Source organism: Tasmannia lanceolata, unplaced genomic scaffold (assembly GCF_043159265.1).
Source record: "Tasmannia lanceolata isolate RefF3 unplaced genomic scaffold, GAP_Taslan_0.1 ptg000026l, whole genome shotgun sequence".
NCBI classification, from domain to species: Eukaryota; Viridiplantae; Streptophyta; class Magnoliopsida; order Canellales; family Winteraceae; genus Tasmannia; species Tasmannia lanceolata.
Genome location: NW_027518703.1, coordinates 5,818,642 through 5,838,131, shown reverse-complemented (window position 1 = coordinate 5,838,131; position 19,490 = coordinate 5,818,642). Strand labels below are relative to the sequence as shown.

At 43.1% G+C, this 19,490-nt stretch overlaps 1 protein-coding gene across 1 annotated transcript; it reads right to left on the bottom strand.

The window, feature by feature from the left end:
• Nucleotides 1-2,387: 2,387 nt before the first annotated feature.
• Nucleotides 2,388-19,266, bottom strand: LOC143858597 (uncharacterized). The gene is made up of 4 exons (XM_077369281.1): nt 18,589-19,266; nt 11,767-12,229; nt 11,472-11,686; nt 2,388-2,808 (listed from the first exon to the last, which is right to left on the bottom strand). The coding sequence occupies exons 1-4, from the start codon at nt 19,189-19,191 to the stop codon at nt 2,623-2,625; spliced, it is 1,467 nt and encodes a 488-aa protein (XP_077225396.1). The 5' UTR covers nt 19,192-19,266; the 3' UTR covers nt 2,388-2,622.
• Between the last annotated feature and the right edge of the window lie 224 nt (nt 19,267-19,490).

The following is a 19,490-nucleotide window of genomic DNA, read 5'->3' as shown; positions in this document are numbered from 1 at the left end:
ATGTATACCAATCATAACGAAACATGCATATGAACAACTATAGTCCAGAGAAGCATCCTCCTATATCAACTAATCTTCACAAGCAACAATCATGAAGAGTTCATGAGAAATAGCTACTTAAACTCAGTTAAAAATAAGGGAAAATTACATTTACACCCCCTCTAGTTTCTGACACATACACTTCTACCCCTGTGGTTCTAAACACGACAACTACACCCCTTATGGTTCCATTGGGTTTTTTTAACTGGATGGACCAAACGGCAAGGTGGAAATGACCAAAATGCCCTCGTCTTCCCCAACTAAAAATTAGGATTTTCAGACTTCAAAACTAAAAATTAGGGTTTGATTCAAACCCTTGTTTATTTATCAACATAAACCCTCGATTTAGGAGTTTTATTTGTCTTCATTCACACCATGATCATGATTTGCACATAAACCCTAATATTTTAGGGCTTTTTTTTTTGTTTTTATCAATGTTTTTTCTTGAAATGTGGGTTTGATGTAGCCATGGGATGGGGTTTCATTGTCTGTGGTGGAGGTGACGGCAGTGGCCGGAGATGGCGATGGCAGTGGTGGCCGAAGGTGGCGGTGGCCGGAGGTGCAACGGTGGCGGTGGGAAATGGCGTAACCCTAATCCCTCTGTAAATGAGGGCATTTCTGTCCTCAAAATATTAACCATGATTGGTTTCAGTCTTTCCGTCAGGTTAAACTGATAGACCGTTGACGGAGGGGGTGTACTTGTCACGTTTTGAAACCTCAGGGGGTGTAGTTGTCACGTTTAGAACCACAGGGGTAGAAGTGTATGTGTCAGAAACTAGAGGGGGTGTAAATGTAATTTTCCCTAAAACAAAAGACCCAGAGTCATGGAAACCAATGGATTTTAGTCAAACAAAATAGTACCACCTCGGATACATGTGGTAAGTTGTGTCTTCTTGACTTAAAACCAGGAATGAAAGGCATTAATTCTGAATTGAATTCAACTATAAATGGATGGAGATTCTTTAGCCATTAACAACAGGAAACACAAGAAACTTGGTTTTAAAAGGTCAAGAAAAAAGCCTTGCAATGCCCGTATTTGATCAAGTTGGGGATAAAATACCATAGGATCTTGATGGTTTCTCACTGAATTGGTTAGAAGGAACAGAACTGGATTGAAAGTCATTGAAAGCACAATTCAGTCCTATTACAATCTTCTTCCCCTGCTAATTTTATTCTAACAATTACATGCAGAATTCAAGGTCAAATCTGTTGGGGGTTCCACGTGCAAGCAAAAATAGTCCCACATCGGAAAAGTCAATGGATGTGGATTTGCTTATAAGGGATGGGCACCCTCCCTCTAACAGCTAGCTTTTAAGGGCGAGTTCTACCCTGTTAAGAGTCCCTACAAGTGGTATCAGAGCAAGGGCGTGGTAACCCCGGTTTGCTTCCAAGGGCGGGAATGTCCCTCGGGGCAGATCTCAGTAACCCCAATAATGCCTGTGAGGAAGGAATAATCCCTCGGGATAGATCTCGTAGTTCCCACGTTGCACCCGCGTGGATGGGCGAGATTGTCCACGTTGCTTCCACGTGGAGGGGGATATTGTTGGGGGTTCCACGTGCAAGCAAAAATAGTCCCACATCAGAAAATTCAATGGATGTGGATTTGCTTATAAGGGATGGGCACCCTCCCTCTAACAGCTAGCTTTTAGGGGCGAGTTCTACCCTGTTAAGAGTCCCTGCAAAATCCACATTCCCAAGAAGAAATTCAATCACTTCCGGCAACATTGCACAGAATCAAACCAGAAAATAAACTCTGATTCACTGCTTGCATTTCTTGAACGAAAATCCAATCCAGCTGAGCAAGGAGATGCTCAGCTTCTGTTCAATGTGATATCGTTGTAATCACATGGTAGAAAAATGAAGATCAAGGAGCTAAACACTTGGAAATCAAGCCTAATAGTTCCTCGGGCGATTTCAGTAAGAAAACCTCTCCAAATGGAGATTTCCCTCCAAACAAAAATTTCAATTTCGTTCCCGAAATCCAAATGCAATGTCGAAGTCAAAAGTCCAAAATGAAAATCACATGGGAGTTGGCTTTTATAGCCAATTACAAATGAAACTTTTGCCTAAACTATCCCTAGTTTAATAAAGACCAAAAACAACATTTAACAAATATGAAATCCCATATAGGCAATTGCGCGGAAAGCCATTTAGCAGAGTATTTTTGCATGAGCAAACAGTCGTGGAAAGACACTCAAAATTTGCTGAAAAGTGAGCCTGTGAGGTTGCTTTCATATGCAACAGTCGGCCGCAAAATGCTTTTCTGCAATGGCCGCAAAATGCCTTTCTGCAATGGTCCCTATATATATACATATATTTATAGTTTCGGCGCAAATAACTAATGAGACTATAACAAAATATTGTAAACATATATTAATTTTCTTGTCCAAGTATAACATGGATAATCTTGCTAGTAATACAAAAAGATTAAATATTGTCGACCATTAGACTAGGATTTTTCACCAAAGGCTATGGTAAAGATCTTCAAAAAATAATTCTCAAGAATCTCAAGGAGTCCTCTTTATCTTAGTACCGTTACTGACTTTATCTTCATGGTTTCCAACTTCATCTTTGCACAGAGTTTCAATCTGTTTCCAGCTTTATCCTCCCACAACTTTCAACATGGCTTCCATTTGTTTCCATTTTTCTCTTTGCACATGGAACTTTATCCTTATCAATAACCATTCCAACCTGCTTTCGTTTCACTGGGGAGAAGACATCTTTCAAAACCATTTTGGATGTCAAAGAAGACTTCAGCAAATCGAGAGCCTGCAAATCACAAATGGAAGTATAATTTTTTAGAATTTTTTTTTGCAAAATTATATTAGAAGAGGGAACGGCTGAAGAACAAAGAAAAACAGAAATCCAATTAAGAAGACTCAGTCTGGCACCAAGAAAGAACCTAGTAGAAAATTTACACCAACAAGAAGTCAAAAAAGGAAACGAAATCTATGTTGCAGCGCTTCGGAGGCATCATCCAAGACTAGACTGGATGTAAGAATATGAAAGATCTCAGTGCAAGGGGTGCCTCTATTGGCAAACTAGTCAAAGGTTCTTCCTTCACAATAGATATGGGAGATATCCTAATGGATCTCAGACAGAAGTTCCACTGTTCTTTGCAAGTATTTGGAAGAGTGAATGAATATTACATTTCCTATATATATTAATCTAACCGCAAAGTCACTCTCTGTTGCTGCTCGAATCCGACTAAGTGCATGAATGGTCCCTCCTGGTCTGGCTCCGGTAGAGGGATGGTCGATTAAGGGATCTAGGGGACGACTTGCACTCAAAAATAATGGTTAGGAATGCCTGGAGTCAGAACTCCTGGGAAACCCTTCGACACTCATTGACAGTTTGAGGCAAAATATGGAGCTAAGCACAGTGAATGGGGATGATCTGAGTGATCGAATTTGCATACTTGGGTGGTAGCCTCCTCTCTCTCTTGGTTTTTTTTAATGGTATCCTCTCTCTCTCTTTCTTGCTTGGAATGTGGGTTTCCCTTTTTTATAGGCACAAGTTCCATGACACCGGGGGGAGGAAGGTGGCGTGATGCCATGATGATCGCTGGCATTGGTGCATGTATCTGTGTCGCCGGTTCGTCCAATCGTTGTAGTTGAGGGTATAATCAGTAACGGGACGTCTCAAGGTGGTGCCATGATTGGTACTGACATCGTTCCATACTAGGAGTTCTATGGTGATAGCCAATTGGTCATGGAGCGGCGTGTGATCTCTGGAGATGTTGTGTTGGCCGGGAGTTTTCATCATTCACTGAGATATGGTTCGCCGTCCTGTGTGGCGGCATTTGCTTGGAGGCTTTTGTGTCTAGGGGCCACACGTCGACATATAGCTCCCTAATTGGGCCGGCACGAGTAAAAGTAATCAGGATTGCATATGTCAAGTCCGGCTCGTTTTGATTTTTTGGACAGAGTCTCGGCGAGTACTTGGGACTCCTTTGGTCGTTGGCTCTCGGGGGGTCCTTTGGGCTACTTAAATGAGAGGCGACGGTGGAATTCTCGACGTAATTATGGTGACGCCAGTTGGTGACGTCGAATCTAATAATTGTCAATCTACATCATTTCTTGAACCACTGTGCAATATGTGGGAGGATTTTTCAACGCTTGGCTTTTCTTGAAGTGTCAAGTGTGTATTCAAAGCGGCTTGCCGTTTCGAAAGAAAAATTGACACGATGCATGGCGGTGACCTCTGGGGTGATGCCAAAAAGGTTTATATTATTTCTTGCTGAAGGCGATTCAAAGTCTATAAAAGGAGGATGGAAGACGTCATTTCTCGCTTATTTCTAGCGAAGTTATCTCTGAAAGGGCAAAGAGCGACTGACAGGTGACCTTGTTGTCGGAAGTCTCCTTCCTCAATAAGTTTTTGCTTTTCTCTGCGTTTCCTTTAACCATGTCTGAGGAGAGTTCAAAGGCTAGTTTTAGCATAGACTTAGGAGGCTCCTTCCAGGGTGAATATCAACCAGTCAGCATGATCGGAGACAGTTCTGGCCATCGTGCTAGTGCTGGGTCAACTTCCGGGCTTCATCTAGGGGCCTTGGTCAGGATGTGAGCCATGAGGCCCTGACAGAAAGCTCTGGTGATGCTTTGGAGTCCTGTCCACATTTCGGTCCTGAGTATGAGGTGTCCCTCTTGATAGAGTGGGCTACCATGCTACCTTATTAAGATCAGATCGGAGTTCCATGTGCCCGAGTGGGTTTCCATGCACTTTCCAGGTTCCGTGCACTATACCAGAGGAAGACTGACCAGGGCATGTTTTTACGAGGGCTTCCTTCAAGCTGGTCTCCGGTTTCCCTTGCACGGGATTATTTCTCAGGTCCTCAGGTATTACGGAGCAAGGAAGCAGGAATCTCTACTCATAATGGGGAATCTCGATTCCCCGAAAATCGATTCAAAAAACGGGAATCTTCTCGATTCCCCAATTTTTGGGAATCCAGTTTCTGAAACATGGGAAACACGATTCCCACTTTGGGAAATTTGATTCCCACTCTATGGGAAACCCGTATCCCACTCTATGGGAAGCGCGTTTCCTATCTACCTTCCTTGTCTCTTGCTAGTCTTCTTCTCTTCCTCTTCTTAGTATTTACATGTAAAGTCATTTAAGTACTTATGATTTACATGTAAATAAGGGAATAACCCCCATTTGAATCTATTAAAAATAGTTTCAAGACCCAAATCTAATAGGATAAAAAGTCAACTTTCCAGTACTAGTACAAAATTCAAAAAAACCGGTTGGGTCAAAATCTTAACTTCCAAACGATAGGGTATTTTTCCAATTTTAAAAATTCATAAATCCTATCATGTCCGAACATTATTAAATCTCAAAAGGGCGGTAAAATAAATCTCATAATTTGGTTTCTAAAATTTTTTCTTCTTGTAAGGCACTAGTCAACAGACTAGTCAACACAGGCATTTCAGCTGATAGTGATTTTCCTTTAAGTAAATGTTGAATCTTTTAATAAAAACTATTTTTTTAATATTTGGTTCATATAATTATTTCTTATGTTTATTAGTAATTTTTATTTTTATTTTAAATTTTTTTAAATATTTAACTTTAAAAAAAATTCTCCGACCCTTCCCGCTTCCCGCTTCCCACCTTCATGAGACCCTTCGCTTCCCGCTCCTCCAACCTTATTACGGAGTGGCTCCGGCACAGCTGACTCCGGATTCCTGGAGATGCATCATTGCCTTCATTATTCACGCGGTGAGTATGAGGAAGCGTGTTACACATGGCCCCTTTAGGGGATTTTTTCTTATGGGTTAGTGCGTTGGTGAGAGAGGGCGGTTCTACTTTAGGCAGCAATCCTAAGCGGGATTTACGCTCGAGATGTCAACCATTCTTCATGGATGGGAGTAGGTCCTATTTTGCTGGGATCGGCAATGATGTAGGCAGGGAGTAGGGAATGTAAGTAGGCTTTATTGGGACTTCGATACTAGTTGGGGCGAGCCGGACTTAAGGGAGTTGAACCGATTCCCCACCCTGCTTATTGATGAGGAAGAGACCTATAGGGGTCTAAAGGACATGCCCCAGTTTGAAATGGATGGAATGTTGGCAGAGGGCGTTCTTGTTGCCTACGGGTTAAGCCCAGCGGATCTCTCATCCTCGGGGTCGGCAGATGAGGCTCCAAGCCCCCTTGGTGGAGGGCTCAAAGATGACCGGGGCGAGGTTGTTTGATAGTTCCTTGACTTTTACCTAACTTTTCGTAACATTCTCGCCCTTCTGACTCTGCTCCTCCTGATGTTTAGCAGGGATGCTGAGGGAGGGGGAGATTTTGTCCTACGACAGTAGGCGGTTTAATGGTCGACGATTTAGTTTTGTGGATGGGACGACTCGATCTAGTTCGATGTTTAAGACTTGGTTGAATTGTGATAGATCAGGCCGAAAGCGTAGTTGATGGACAACAGGTGAATATTCCTGTACTACCCGTTGTTGGTCCTTCACTTCATTCTAAGTCCTCCACTGCTCACGGCTCAGCTTTTCTTGCTACAACATCTGCGTCGGATTCTCGTAACCGGAATGGTAATTCATACCGTGGGGATGGTGGTGGCCGTCAAGGCCGTGGTTGGCAGAATTACAACAAGCAAAATACACCATATTCATCTCGGTTTGGCTCATCTCAACTGCAACAATACCAAGTCTCAGTTCAATCCAATACTGCCTCTTGTCTTGGCTTTTTCGAACAAAACCTCAATCTGAGTTTGAATTCCAATTAGAGTTTTGATTCAATTGAGGAGTAAGCCTTATTTATTGAAGGCTTTAGGACAAGCAGTTCTAGGGGTCGACTTGGTTCTTTCAAATTGTTTCGTTGACTCCATCCCGAGGGCGACCAAGTGCAGGCTTGAGCAAACTCTTCGACTCACCTTATTTCAAGGATGAGAAGAGCTGCGGGAACAAGCCAATGCTCATAAGCCCACAAAGAAAGTTGTGTGAAGATGGCTGGGTTGAAACGAGGGCTCGGTACTCTAAGGGAGTTTCCAGATTGGTAACCGGTGGCCTCGGACCGATCCGAGCTCTTCTTTAGGATAGTAAGAGTTTCCAGGTTATGCTTTTGGCCTCCTTGCTGGTGCGTAAGTGCTCGGATTCAAGCTCTCCCATTCTCCTGATTCCGATTAAAGTACGACCGCCCAACATTTTTGTTTTCTTCGGCTAGATACCTTTATGCGTAAGCAGATTGGGATGGCCCTTTGTGATGTAGATTGGGCTTGTACTCTCATCTTTCGTTGCACTAGTCGTTTGTTTTGGCATGAGTCAGGCCTTCTTTTGTACATGGCTTTGGGAGCTCAATGTAAAGAATGTTTAATGAAATTTGCTTTCTTGGAACTTTGTATCATTTTTCCCTTCGAGTTGTGTACTTTTGCTTGGAACGGCCTCTCGGGGCCTTCCAAGTCTAAGTATCAAAGTTGATTCCACTTTTTTGTCAATGGTGAACTGCTCGGACCAACTCCTCGGAGTCCCCCAGCTTTTCCTCAAGTATCGGCTAGGGGTTGGCGATCGTTTCTAGGAATTTCCCGAACTTAGTGTTGAGTCGAGCGGATTGATTCGACTCAACCACATTTTTGTGATTATGATCATACCATATCGCCCAAGGTATTCAGCCGATTGTCGCGCCAAGGGAGATCCCAGGTCTTTTCCTCGAGTGATTCGAGTCTCTTGTCCTTTGTTCCTAGGTGGACCCAAGGTCTTTTGCCCAAGTGGTTGTCAGGTCTTATGATTGTAGTGCCTAGGGGGGAGCCTCGGTCTTTTGCTCGAGTGGCTCTTGAGTCTTTGTGCCAAGGGGGCCTATGTCTTTTGCATGATTGTTGTTGGGTCTTGGTGCCTAAGGGGAGCCCTGGTCTTTTGTCTAAGTGGTTGTCGGGTCTTATGATCGTCGTGCCTAGGGCGAGCCTAGGTCTTTTGCCTGACTAGCTGTCGAGTCTTTGTGATCGTCGTGCCTAGGGGAGCCTAGGACTTTTGCCCGAGTAGATCTCGGGTCTTATGATCGTTGTGTCTAGGGGAGCCTAGGTATTTTCCCCAACTGGCTGTCGGGTCTTCTGATCGTCATGCCTGGGGGGAGCTTAGGTCTTTTGCCCGAGTGGCTCTCGAGTCTTTGTGCCTGGGGAAACCTAGGTCTTTTGCCTAGCTGGTTGTCAGGTCTTTGTGATCGCCGTGCCTAGGGAGAACCTAGGTCTTTTTCCAGAGTGGCTCTCGGGTCTTTGTGCCTGGGGGAGTCTAGGTCTTTTTCCCAAGTGTCTCTTGGGTTTTTGTGCCTAGGGGGAGCCTAGGTATTTTGCCCAAGTGGCGCTTGGGTCTTATGATCGTCATGCCTCGGGGGAGCCTAAGTCTTTTGCCCGAGTGACTTTCGGGTCTTTCTAATCGTTGTGCTTATGGGGGGGGCCTTGGTCTTTTGCCCGAGTGGCTCTCGGGTCTTACGGAGACATGGCGGAAGGAGATTTGAATATTCTGTCGTTATGTGGGAAACATACAAACACAATGCATTTCATTAATCGCAAATGAAGATACATTCACATACTGTTTTTTTCTCTTAAAAAATGATTCTGGCTGGGGTCTGCTACTGGCAATTATCCCTTCGATCCAGGGTTCGTCATGGCGGAAACCCTTGAGTCGTCCTTCACCTCAATGTTCTGGGGACCTCGGTTCTCTCCGAGCCGATGCTTCGACTCGATGGCGATCTCGACCTTCCAAGTAACGGTTTAGGAGGCCTCAACAAATTAGGTTCTCAGTCTTGTCTTTCAGGTGCCGACAATCCTCGGTGTCGTGGTCGTGATCTCGGTGGAATCAACAATACTTGCCAGGGTCTTGCAAAGCCCCTCGTTTCTCATCCATCGCGGCCATTAGAAGAATGGATCGTCGGTGATCTCCATGAGGACGTGTGCCATTGGAGCATTCAAGGGGGTGTACCTCTCAAACCTTCGGGGTGTGGGTGGGGGGGATTTTGGGTGGACCTTCGGGGTCTCTGTATCGGTGCTACTTGCTCAGTCCAGCTCCGAATCTGGGATTCTCTCTCTCTCTCTCTCTGCTTGTCTCCAAATCGACTTGCTTCCAGTCCTCTCAGCCACCATGATCTCCCCAACATTTATGTACTTTTCTGCCTGAATTTGCAGATAACGGAAGGCTTTGGCGGGCATTTTGGCGAGGGAGAGCTTGAGTCCGGTATTTGTCACCTCGGTCCTCATGACCATTAGAGCGACAGACGATCAAGCTCCTGCACTTCTGTCGCTTCAGCATTGAAGGGTGCTATGTATTCCCTCAACATCTTGCCCCTTTGCCGCTTCACACCTATCAGGACATTGGTTATCTTGGGGTGGGCACGGCCGTTGATGAAGTGAGCCGTGAACTCACAGCCAAGCTGTCGGAACGTGCTGGTAGAACCGATTCGAAGCTTGGATTACCAAGCGTGTGCGGCCTTTCTTAAGGTGGAAGTGAAGGATCGGCACAACACTGCATCAGACACATTGTGGAAGAGCATAGTAGCTTTGAAGAATCACAGATGCTCGACTGGGTCAGTGGTGCTATCGTAGGGGTCGAGTTGCGGCAGCCGGAGGCTCTCAGGGATCTGTTCCTCCAAGATCTCCGAAGTAAAGGGGTGTACTTCATCATTTTCCGTCTCGTCCACGGGGCACCATTCCCTCATCACTTCGCCGATCATCTTCCATATTTCTCGGCGAAGATCGGAGTATGCTGGATTCCACTAAGTGCGGCAAGTCGGGTTGACGAGTCGTCGAGCCCAGTGGTTAGGGTGCGTCGAGCCCAGTGATTAGGGTGCGTCGAGGCCAGCCTCACAGGGCAGTATCCAATGGGTGGTGCTGCACTGGATGAAGATGTGGAAGGCTCCTTTCGGGGTGAGGAAGGGATGCCCCGACCTCCTGCCAAGCAGATTGTTCGGGTTCTCATTGAGTTGGTGTCATTGCTTGCAAGGTGGGTTGCTCTACCCGAGGCATGACCGCAGCTCCCTGTTTCACGAATCTTTAGAACAAGCCGGCCAGGTTCACCACCTGGCTGGCGAGGTTGCTATAGTTATCCATCGAAGGGACGGTGGACGGCCGTTCCGGTAGGAAATGTAAGTACGTTAGTAGTGAACGGGCTGGTGAATCAGGCCTTGGTGTAGGGCTCGCTATGAGGGCAACCCTTGGCGTATATTTGGGGTAGCGTCCGTATCCCCGATGCCAGTTTTATTTCGGCTGGTCCTTGTAGCCGTGGCGCTTATCTCCTTTTTAGGTGAGGACTTAGACGGGCCCCACGGTAGGCACCAATCTGTTGCTCTCAAATCCAACTGAGTGCACGAATGGTTCCCTCCTGGTCTAGCTTTGGTAGAGGGATGGTCAATTGACGGATCTAGGTCAGAAATGCCGGGAATCAGAACTCCGGGGAAACCCTTCGACACGCGAGTCAATTTGAGGCAACAGATGGAGCTAAGCACAGATGATGGGGATGCTCTGAGTGATCGGTTTTGCGTACCTAGGTGGTAGCCTCCTCCTCTCTTGCTTGGAGCGTGGGCTTCCCTTTTTATAGGCTGAAGTTCCGTGACTTTGAGGGAGGTGGCGTGATGCCATGGTGATTGCTAGCATTGGTGCATGTATCAGTGCCGTCGGTTCGTTAAGTCGTTGCATTTGAGAGCACGATCGGTGATGGGACGTCTCAAGGCGGTGTCATGATTGGTACTATGCTGCTCGGCTGCTCCATCCCAGGAGTTCTATGGTGATAGCCAATTGGTTGGTGAGGCAGCACGTGATCTTTGGAGATGCCTTGTTGGCCGGGAATTTTCATTATTCACTGAGATATGATTCATCGTGCCGTGCGGCGACATTTGCTTGGGGGTTTATGTGGGTCCAGGGCCATGCGTCATCATGCTGTTGGTACCTGATTTTGCCCCAACACTCTCAATCCAGATAGGGGACACCTTGGAAATTGGGGGTAGCAAGCTTATAAGAAATTGATAACAGTAGCCCAGGAGAAAGTTATCAGCACTACAAAGAACAATACCACCACCGCCAGCAAGGCCCGAAGAAGATTTGACCACAACGTCAAGAGTTTAGTTTGATCCATCCCACTTTAGGATAATTATTTAATACCGGCAAATTCTGGCAAGAGTTTAATTTGATCCAGCCCACTTTAGGATGATTAGATAATACCGGCAAATTCTGGGGACTTTTCTCCAAATTTCGATGCTCTTAGTTTCAAAGAGGGCCTAGTGTGAGGACTTTTTGGCGGATTTCAGAAAGGGGGAGAAGGCCTAAGGATAGGTTAAAAGCATAAAGGCACACATGAAAGAAAGACGAAAAAATAGTGGTACATGATTTTTTGCGACCAAGGACTACAGAGCTGAATGAAGTTTGGCAGCCATAGCAATGAAACAAATTAACAAAAACCCACACACCCACAAACCAAATATGAAATCATAAGAAAAAAAAAATGGATTATACCTCCTCCTCTCCAACACTAACAACCTGCTCCTCAATGTCACTTGACGCCAAGTTGAACTTTTTGAGGAAAGAGATGGTTGTAATGGGGGAAAACAGTTTCACACCCAAGTCGTCAGTGACCCTGAATGTTAGAGGTCCCTTCACAAATCCTCCTCCACTCTCTGTAATTCCATCGGTGGATTTGGGGTTAATGGCATGTAATATTGTGCCACCCTCTAACACAAGAATTCCAGGAGTCAGAATCAGTATTATCAGCAAAGCAAGCACAACCCATATGTGTGGCAGGGACACTTACCAATGGTGGGGTTGCGTGGAGCAGCTTCCTCAATCTGAAGTAAATTGCTCTCGCAGCTAAAATGAGATGCAAGCTTTGGGTTGATTAGCTTCGCGGTGTCAATACAATTAATGAGACCATCGGTGCTTAAATCCTCAACGCTCTTGTACAAGTTATTTACACATTCTAGGGAAGAACATTTACCCAAGGACTTAACTACTGATCCAACAGGAAGGGTGAGGAAGCTGAACAAAAGGTCTATGAAATCTTCCCCGGCTTCTGCATACAAGACCTTGTCGTTGGATTTGTTTAACAGAAGCTTCACCTTCATTTTCTTTTCGCCACTTCCTGTGTCTCTTCCCATTTGAGCTGGAGCTGTGTCTCTCTGCCCGACCCTAATGGCATCCGTAGTCTCTCTCTTTGACAAGAAAACGTCACTCAAAGGGGTCTTGGAGACGAAAAAACATTTGAGCAGATCCAACAGCTAAACAACATATGTCAGTAGAAGTGAAAAATCATAAATTTTCAAGGATAGAACAATCATAAAAGCATTTACATTGCAATTTAGTGTGGCCGGCTCGATTGATCTGGTGGGGAAACACTATTCAATCAAGGAGTTGATTAACAGCATAGAAACATCAAATCACGGACACACAAGAAAAATGAGGCCAGAGCACTGATGGTCCAACATAAGAACCAACAAGAAAGTGAGAGGCAAAAACTAGTACGGCATGAAGAGACTCACATCATCATGGTCTCATCCTGAACTAGCAACCCATGCATAAGATAATGGACTAAAAAAATGAATGGTTTATCTTTTCTTAGGAACACCATAGATGAGGCTAGAAGAATCAAGTCCTCAGATTATTCAATAAAGATATTCTCAACAACATTGGTCCGGACTTATAATCGTCGTTCAGATCAATGGATCGGATCATGGGTAATTGTTTTAAATTATTAATTTAATAGCAGGTATAAATGATTATTATAGAATTTTAGATGTATATAAACAAATTTTGTATCATGTTTTACAGACATGAGGATGCTGTTTTTAACCCATTTTTTATCCCATCATTTTTATTTTAGACCTCTTTTCTCTATCCATGTTCATGAGTTGGTCCTTTTTTGGGTAGGTAGGATGGGATTGAACATATGACCTCAAGTTATAGACATCCTAACTAACCCTATCTTTTTTGCTTTAGGTTTTTTGCCATCGTACTTTTGCTAACTATGAGCATAAAACCCAGTGTTTGTTAGTCCAATTGGATTAACTTTGAGTTTTTCACGTACAGGACAAACATGAAAAAACTCTTAAGGGACTGATATCCACATGACCATTAATGGACCACTCACCTTGTTTTACACTTCTCAAATTGGCTGCTAAGAGGAGCCAGATCAATCAACAATACTTCTATTGGAGAGATGTCCCTAGAGATGCAGAAAGAGCAATGAGATGTGATGGTCTGGGGATTTCTCATCTTCATCTTAAGAGGTGATCTTGTCATTAGTTTTTTGTAGGTCTTTTGACTGTATCTGTCCATGTTGTCTTGTGAGCCTGGTCTTTTTTAATAAAATTTCCGGGCCTGACTCCAGGTGTTGGTGCAAAATTCCTGGCAAAAAAAAAAGTTGGCTGGTAAAAGCATTTTGGGAATTCTAATAGCTTTTGACAACTGGTTAAAAAGTTTAATACAAGATAGTTCATCCTATTATCAAAACATGATAATGAAGATCAAGGTTGCCAGAGCGGGAATCGAAGGCTCCCAGGGAAGAATCCTACTCAAGGTTGCCAGAGCGGGAATCGAAACGGGAATTGAAGCGGGAATCGAAGGCTCCCAGGGAAGAATCCTGCTTCCTTGGTGAAGATATCAGTCCCCATTTCTTATTATTCTCGTTAGGATTAACAATTGAAGAAACGCCAAAAGTCGTTGAAAGAGAAGAAATACCAACTCAGCAATCCAAAACATGTTCTTTTCCTATAACTACTCGAACTCCCTAGCTTCTCTCCAACCCAGCAATCCAAAACATGTTCTTTTCCTACAACTACTCACTCCCTAACTAGTCTCCAACTTATATTACTTCTTTGTTCCTCTCTCCTCTCTACATGTTGTGCACCTGGCTGACTTCCTAACTTTTCTCTCTCACTCCTATAACTTCGGCTAACTACTCTGTATTCTATATGTTGCATGTGATTTTCATATCACTTTTTTTGTATTTCACCTAGAAATTAATTATTGTATTCTCTATATACACAATGAAATGCAGTGCCAAAAGACGTTGATTAAGAGAGGAAAAAACGGTTTTGCACAAATTTTTCTTTTAGCGGAGCTAGACACTACAATGGAATTGACTTCTTCACAACAACCATCAAAATATACTTACACTACTCATGTCAACGTAGCTAACTTCATTTCACTGAAGTCAGATACTGAAATGGAATTTACTTCTTCCCAACAACCATCAAAATATACTAACACTACTCATGTCAACGTAGCTAACTTCATTTCACTGAAGTTAACTCAATCAAATTACCGGCAGTGGAAGAGAGATTTTATCTTTGATTGAAATCCAAGTACTTGAAGCCTCTACCCTTTGTTGTAAATTCCGTTTCGTTTTGTCTGGAATGGACGAAACGAACCAGTTTCGTTCCAATTCCGGAACGAAATTCCAAAATTTTTGTTCCGGTGGAAATTTCGTTCCATTCCGGCCATTCCAGACGAAATTTTCGAAATTCGGAATTTCGTCCGGAATGGACGAAATTCTCCATTCCTGCCGGAATCGTGCATAACGGCTAGTTTGACTGGATTTTGCAGATTTTACAACAATGCCCCTGGAACGGCTCTTTTTGGTTTTTGACCTTTTTAACCTCAAAATGTGACTGTTTATAGCTGTTGGGAAGGGTATTTTAGTCATTTTTAAATGCACAATCAATTAAAAACTCTATAAATAGCCTTTTCCCTACCTTCTTATCCTCCACCTTCACATAAGTGATTCTCCTTCTTTCTCTACTTTCACTTACATTATCTATTCTACCAAATTTCCTACAAGTCTACCCTCTTCTTCAACTCAATCCAAGTCTATTTTGGAGCAAAGGGAAGGCATACATTCAACTTACCACTACAAGAAGTCAAGAACTATTTCCAAAGGCTTATTTCAAGTGAGTGAAGGCTAATTTTTTCTTCTTCTCTTCAACTCAAGTTCAACCTCAAGGTTCTCTTTATTTCTTTCCATTTCCTTTCTTTTATTTCTTACTTCATTTGTCCCCTTCTACTTCATTTTTTTGTAATTTTTTTCAATTTTCTTTCTTCTAATTCATTTTCCCCCTTCTTCTACTTCATTTCAGAATGAGTGGGTCGGGCTTGGGACCTTCTGCAGGAGCATCCTCTATTGGTTCGGCACCCACTAGATCGGATGACCCGGCATGGGCTTACGGTACATTGGTTTCGGGTCAAAAAAATAAAGTAACGTGCATATTCTGTGGCAAAGTCATATCAGGTGGAGGTATAACCCGCTTGAAAGAACATTTAGCGGCTGTTCCTGCGTTTGGTAGATCGGCAGGACAAACCGGCGATGGGTTACCTATATGAGGCCATGGATAAGGCCAAAGAGAACATCAAGGAGAGGTTGAAGAGAAAATCAGATTACATGCCCATTTGGAGGATCATCGTCCAAAGATGGGATAGGCAACTCCACAGTCCCCTCCATGCAGCAGGATATTTTCTTAACCCTGCTCTCTTTTTCACTCCTACCTTCTCTAGGCACAGTGAAGTAACCAGAGGCTTGTTGGCATGCATCACTCGACTGGTACCTGATGAAGCTACACAAGACCTCATCACCAATCAGATTGAGGATTATCGAGAGGCTAAGGGTATGTTTGAAATGAAGCTTGCAATCCTCAACCGAACGAAGTTGGGACCAGGTATATTTGAGTTGTTTGTTTAATTAAGTATAATTCATTTTAACTTTCAGTTTCTCAACAAATAATGCTTTACTATTTTTTACTTTACAGTTGCATGGTGGAATCAATTCGGAGGTGACGTGAAAGAATTACAGACCTTTGCGATCAGAATCCTCAGTTAGACCTGCAGTGCGACTGGGAGTGAAAGGAATTGAAGCACCTTCGAACACATTCACTCTGCAAAGAGAAATAGGTTGGAGCACCAGAGATTAGATGACTTGGTGTTTGTCCATTATAATCTTAAGTTTCGAGAAAGGTATACAACGTAATATAATGTTTTCAACTCTCACCTCATCACTTTAAGCTTTTAAGTTTAACCTTTGACATTAAACTTAATGTTTTCCTTTTCAGGGACTTGTTGAGGAAATCATCTACCACTAGTGACCCTTTGAGCATAGACCATCTGGATGTCATGATGGATTGGGTTGCAGAAGAAGAAGATGTCATATTCACGCCGGAAGACATTGGGTGGGAAAATCTTGAACCACCTACTGCTGTACTTGGGGCCGGGAACGACGACGACGACTTTCTCATGCCTCTTGAAGAAGATGTCCCTACTGGTGGTCCAGGTGGTGATGACAGCGGCGACGACGACGACGAAGAAGACATTGAGTATGATCATCCGGGTTATGATGACTGAGAGTTGTTGCTACTAGCTATTGTCTATGTTTCACTTTCATGTATCTCTTTTTTTTATGTTTTTCTATGTATCAGACTATCAAGTGGACTTGTGCAAGACTTTATGTGTTTAAGTAATGAATATGCCTTTTGTGACACATATTTTGGACTATTTATTAGTTTTTCATCCTTTTCTATTGATTTTTTATTTTTTTGGATTTTTCTCATATTTTTTAATATATTTTTTGTGTGAACGAAAAGTTTCGACCGAAATGCACCGAAATCCCACCGAAATTTCATTTTGGTGGCAAAAACGAAATGGCGACCGAAACGGAATTTACAACTATGCCTCTACCAATGGACAAATACCAATGCCAAACCGTGAGAGAATCATCCAATGATGGTGGAAAGATTAAGATCCCAGACTTCATTTCATGGACTTGCACAGATAGACTTGCAAAGGCATGGAACACAGGGACTCTATCAGAAGACGTCCTTGATCTCGTTGTTGGTCTAGTTACTGACTCTAACATCTGGAAAGCTTTGGCTGCATCATTTTCTAAAAACTCTCAGGTATGAGAATTTGAATTCCTCTCAATTTTTTAAGAAGGGTATTCTACCTCTTCCAGAGTACTTATGTGAATTCAAGTCAATATGTGATCAACTTAATGGAATTAGAAAACTTGTTCTTGATCAAACTAAGGTATTTTCTTTATCAGATGGAAGCATGTTCTTGATCAAGCTAAGGTATTTTGGACAGGGACCCAAATATGAGTCTTTCACCACTACGGTGATGAAACCACTCATACCCTCATATGATGATGTCATTCCACTATTTCAAAGCCATGAGTTACGTAGTAAAGGGTACCAAAGTGATTCAATCAATCACTATATGGCCTTCTACAGACAACGATCAAGCAGTGCAAGTAAAAAATCTAAGACAGGAGAAACTAACTTCTCTTCAAAAGGAAAAGGTTTTTCTCAAAATGGAATCATACCTGGTCATACTACAATGGAAACAGAGATATTTATCAGTTACGCAAAAAGAGGGGCCATGATACCTTGAAGTGTTGGAATCATTCAATAAAAATTTACAACCAGAAGATAACCCAGAAGCACTTTCAGCCATGCAAGTCTCTAACTCTCAAGATAGAGAATTGTTTCTTGTTTAAAGAGTGTGTGAGGGTAATTTAGTTATTACTTGTAGTATGAGGGGTATTGTAGTCTTTGTACAAGGTTGCCCTACTTTGGGCCTATATATACAACATTTACATGCGAGGACTCCTTGGTGGAGAATCTCCTCGTCTCCTCCCTCACTCATCTTCTTCTTTTCTTCCTTCTCCATTTCTAACATGGTATCAGAGCAAAGATCCAAAGGAAAAAGGAAGCAAGGAAGAGTTTTCATCTCATCTCACGCCATCCATGCATCTCTCTCTTTGTCCCATGCGCAACCCCTATTCCTAAAATCTCTCCCACCAATGCTGTAAACCCTTATCCCTAAAATCTCTCACTCCCTCATGCGCAATCCCCCTCCCTCCATCCCTCGGCCCCACCCCATCAGTGCGCACAACCCATTCTCTTTCTTATCCATTTCCTTCGATTTTCTCTCTCCATTCCACAACCCATTTTTGGGTTGCATAAGTCAGTCCCTCAACCTCTCTGTCTTGTGCATCCCTCTACACCTCACTCTTGCCGTATCAACCTCCCAGCCGCACCTCTCCATCTTCTCTTCTCATTGCTGTAACAACCTTCTTCATACCCAAAACCCTATATCTCAACCCCAAATCCCCAATCGCTAACCCCAAATCCCTAAATCATTCCTTTCTTTCTCTTTTGATTTCCCATTTGGGAAGAAATCTTCTTCCTAAATCCCTTTTGGCATCCCCAAAACCCTAAATCTCCGTCCAAAACCCCAAATCCATCCATCCAAACCCTAAACCCTTTCTTTTGGGTCCCTAAACCCAAAATCCTTCTTGTAAATACCATTTCTAGATCCATCCATCTTCCACAACACAAAAAAATAAAAAGAAAACCCCAAAAGATCCATTCTTGTACATTCTTTTCCCTCTTTTCTCCATCCAAATCTTTCTTTTCTTGTTCTTTTTGGTTCTTTCTCCATGAACCTATCAAGCTGGAAATAATCCCTAATTTTAAGGGGACAATCCAAAATTTTAGGGAGGCAATTGCCCCCCTTGGCTCCTTCCTTGCCCATTAAAATTTGCAAATTTTAAATATAAGATCATAGTGGTGTAAAAAACTAAAAATATTACCTGGTCTGCACCAACATTAAAATTGCGTTCCTCAAGGGCTGTCAAGTCTCTGAAACCAAGCCATTGAAGCAGAGACAAGCTACTAGTAGAAGCAGGCATGACACGCAAATCATCACTTATCATGAACCTCCCATTTCCCTTCACAAACACCCCATCCTTCCCTTTCTCATCATCTAAAATTGGAAAAGTCTCTGTATCCATGACTTGCCCACAACGACAACGAGCAGTACTAACACTACTAATAAAGTTGTGGGTCTCATTGCTACTACTCCAATTCGGGCATATATAGTTTCTAACTTCAGTGTCTTTTAACTGTATAGGTAGCTCCATGCATTCAATTTCTGAGGCATTTCTTGGACATAGCAACATGCTCTTGCATGCCTCTGTCTGTAAATGTTGGATATCTAGATTCTCTATGCTCTCGTACAATGTATCCATGCATCCAACCCTAGATTGTTTTTTGGCTAGTCGAATGATAGTTCCCATTGGCATTGTTAGGAAACTTAATAGAACATTGACAAAATCCTTATCTGATTCGGCAAACACGACCTGATTCTTCTCTTTGTCAACCAGAAGCTTCAACCCAATTGATTTTGAAGCCATGAATGTAAAGTTCCAAAACCCAGAAACTTCCCTGTTGTTGGCTCCACCACGGCTACACTCTTGAGGTCATTTCAGTCTCCTTCTTATTTTCCAACGGAATCCCGTTTTCAAAGTGTTTACCTTTATTTCTAAAAAAATAACGGGGCATCTCTGTTTGGTTGCCGGAATTTTTTTTTATTCTTTGGACTTTTGTGGAATTTCCGCAGAAAACCCACGTTTGGTTGGTGGGCCAAAAATAATCCGAGGAACCAAAATAACCATGCACGAAACCTTGGGAACGAGAAAAAAAAAATACTCCC

Bases quoted from the DNA above. Each gene is read 5' to 3' on its own strand.
- LOC143858597 (XM_077369281.1), bottom strand. From the start codon at position 19,191: ATGGCTTCAAAATCAATTGGGTTGAAGCTTCTGGTTGACAAAGAGAAG. The intron at 12,230-18,588 runs GTAATATTTTTA...TATGTTGTTTAG, and splicing joins TTAATGTTGGTGCAGACCAG to CTGTTGGATCTGCTCAAATG. The intron at 11,687-11,766 runs GTAAGTGTCCCT...TTCTTGTGTTAG, and splicing joins TCCACGCAACCCCACCATTG to AGGGTGGCACAATATTACAT.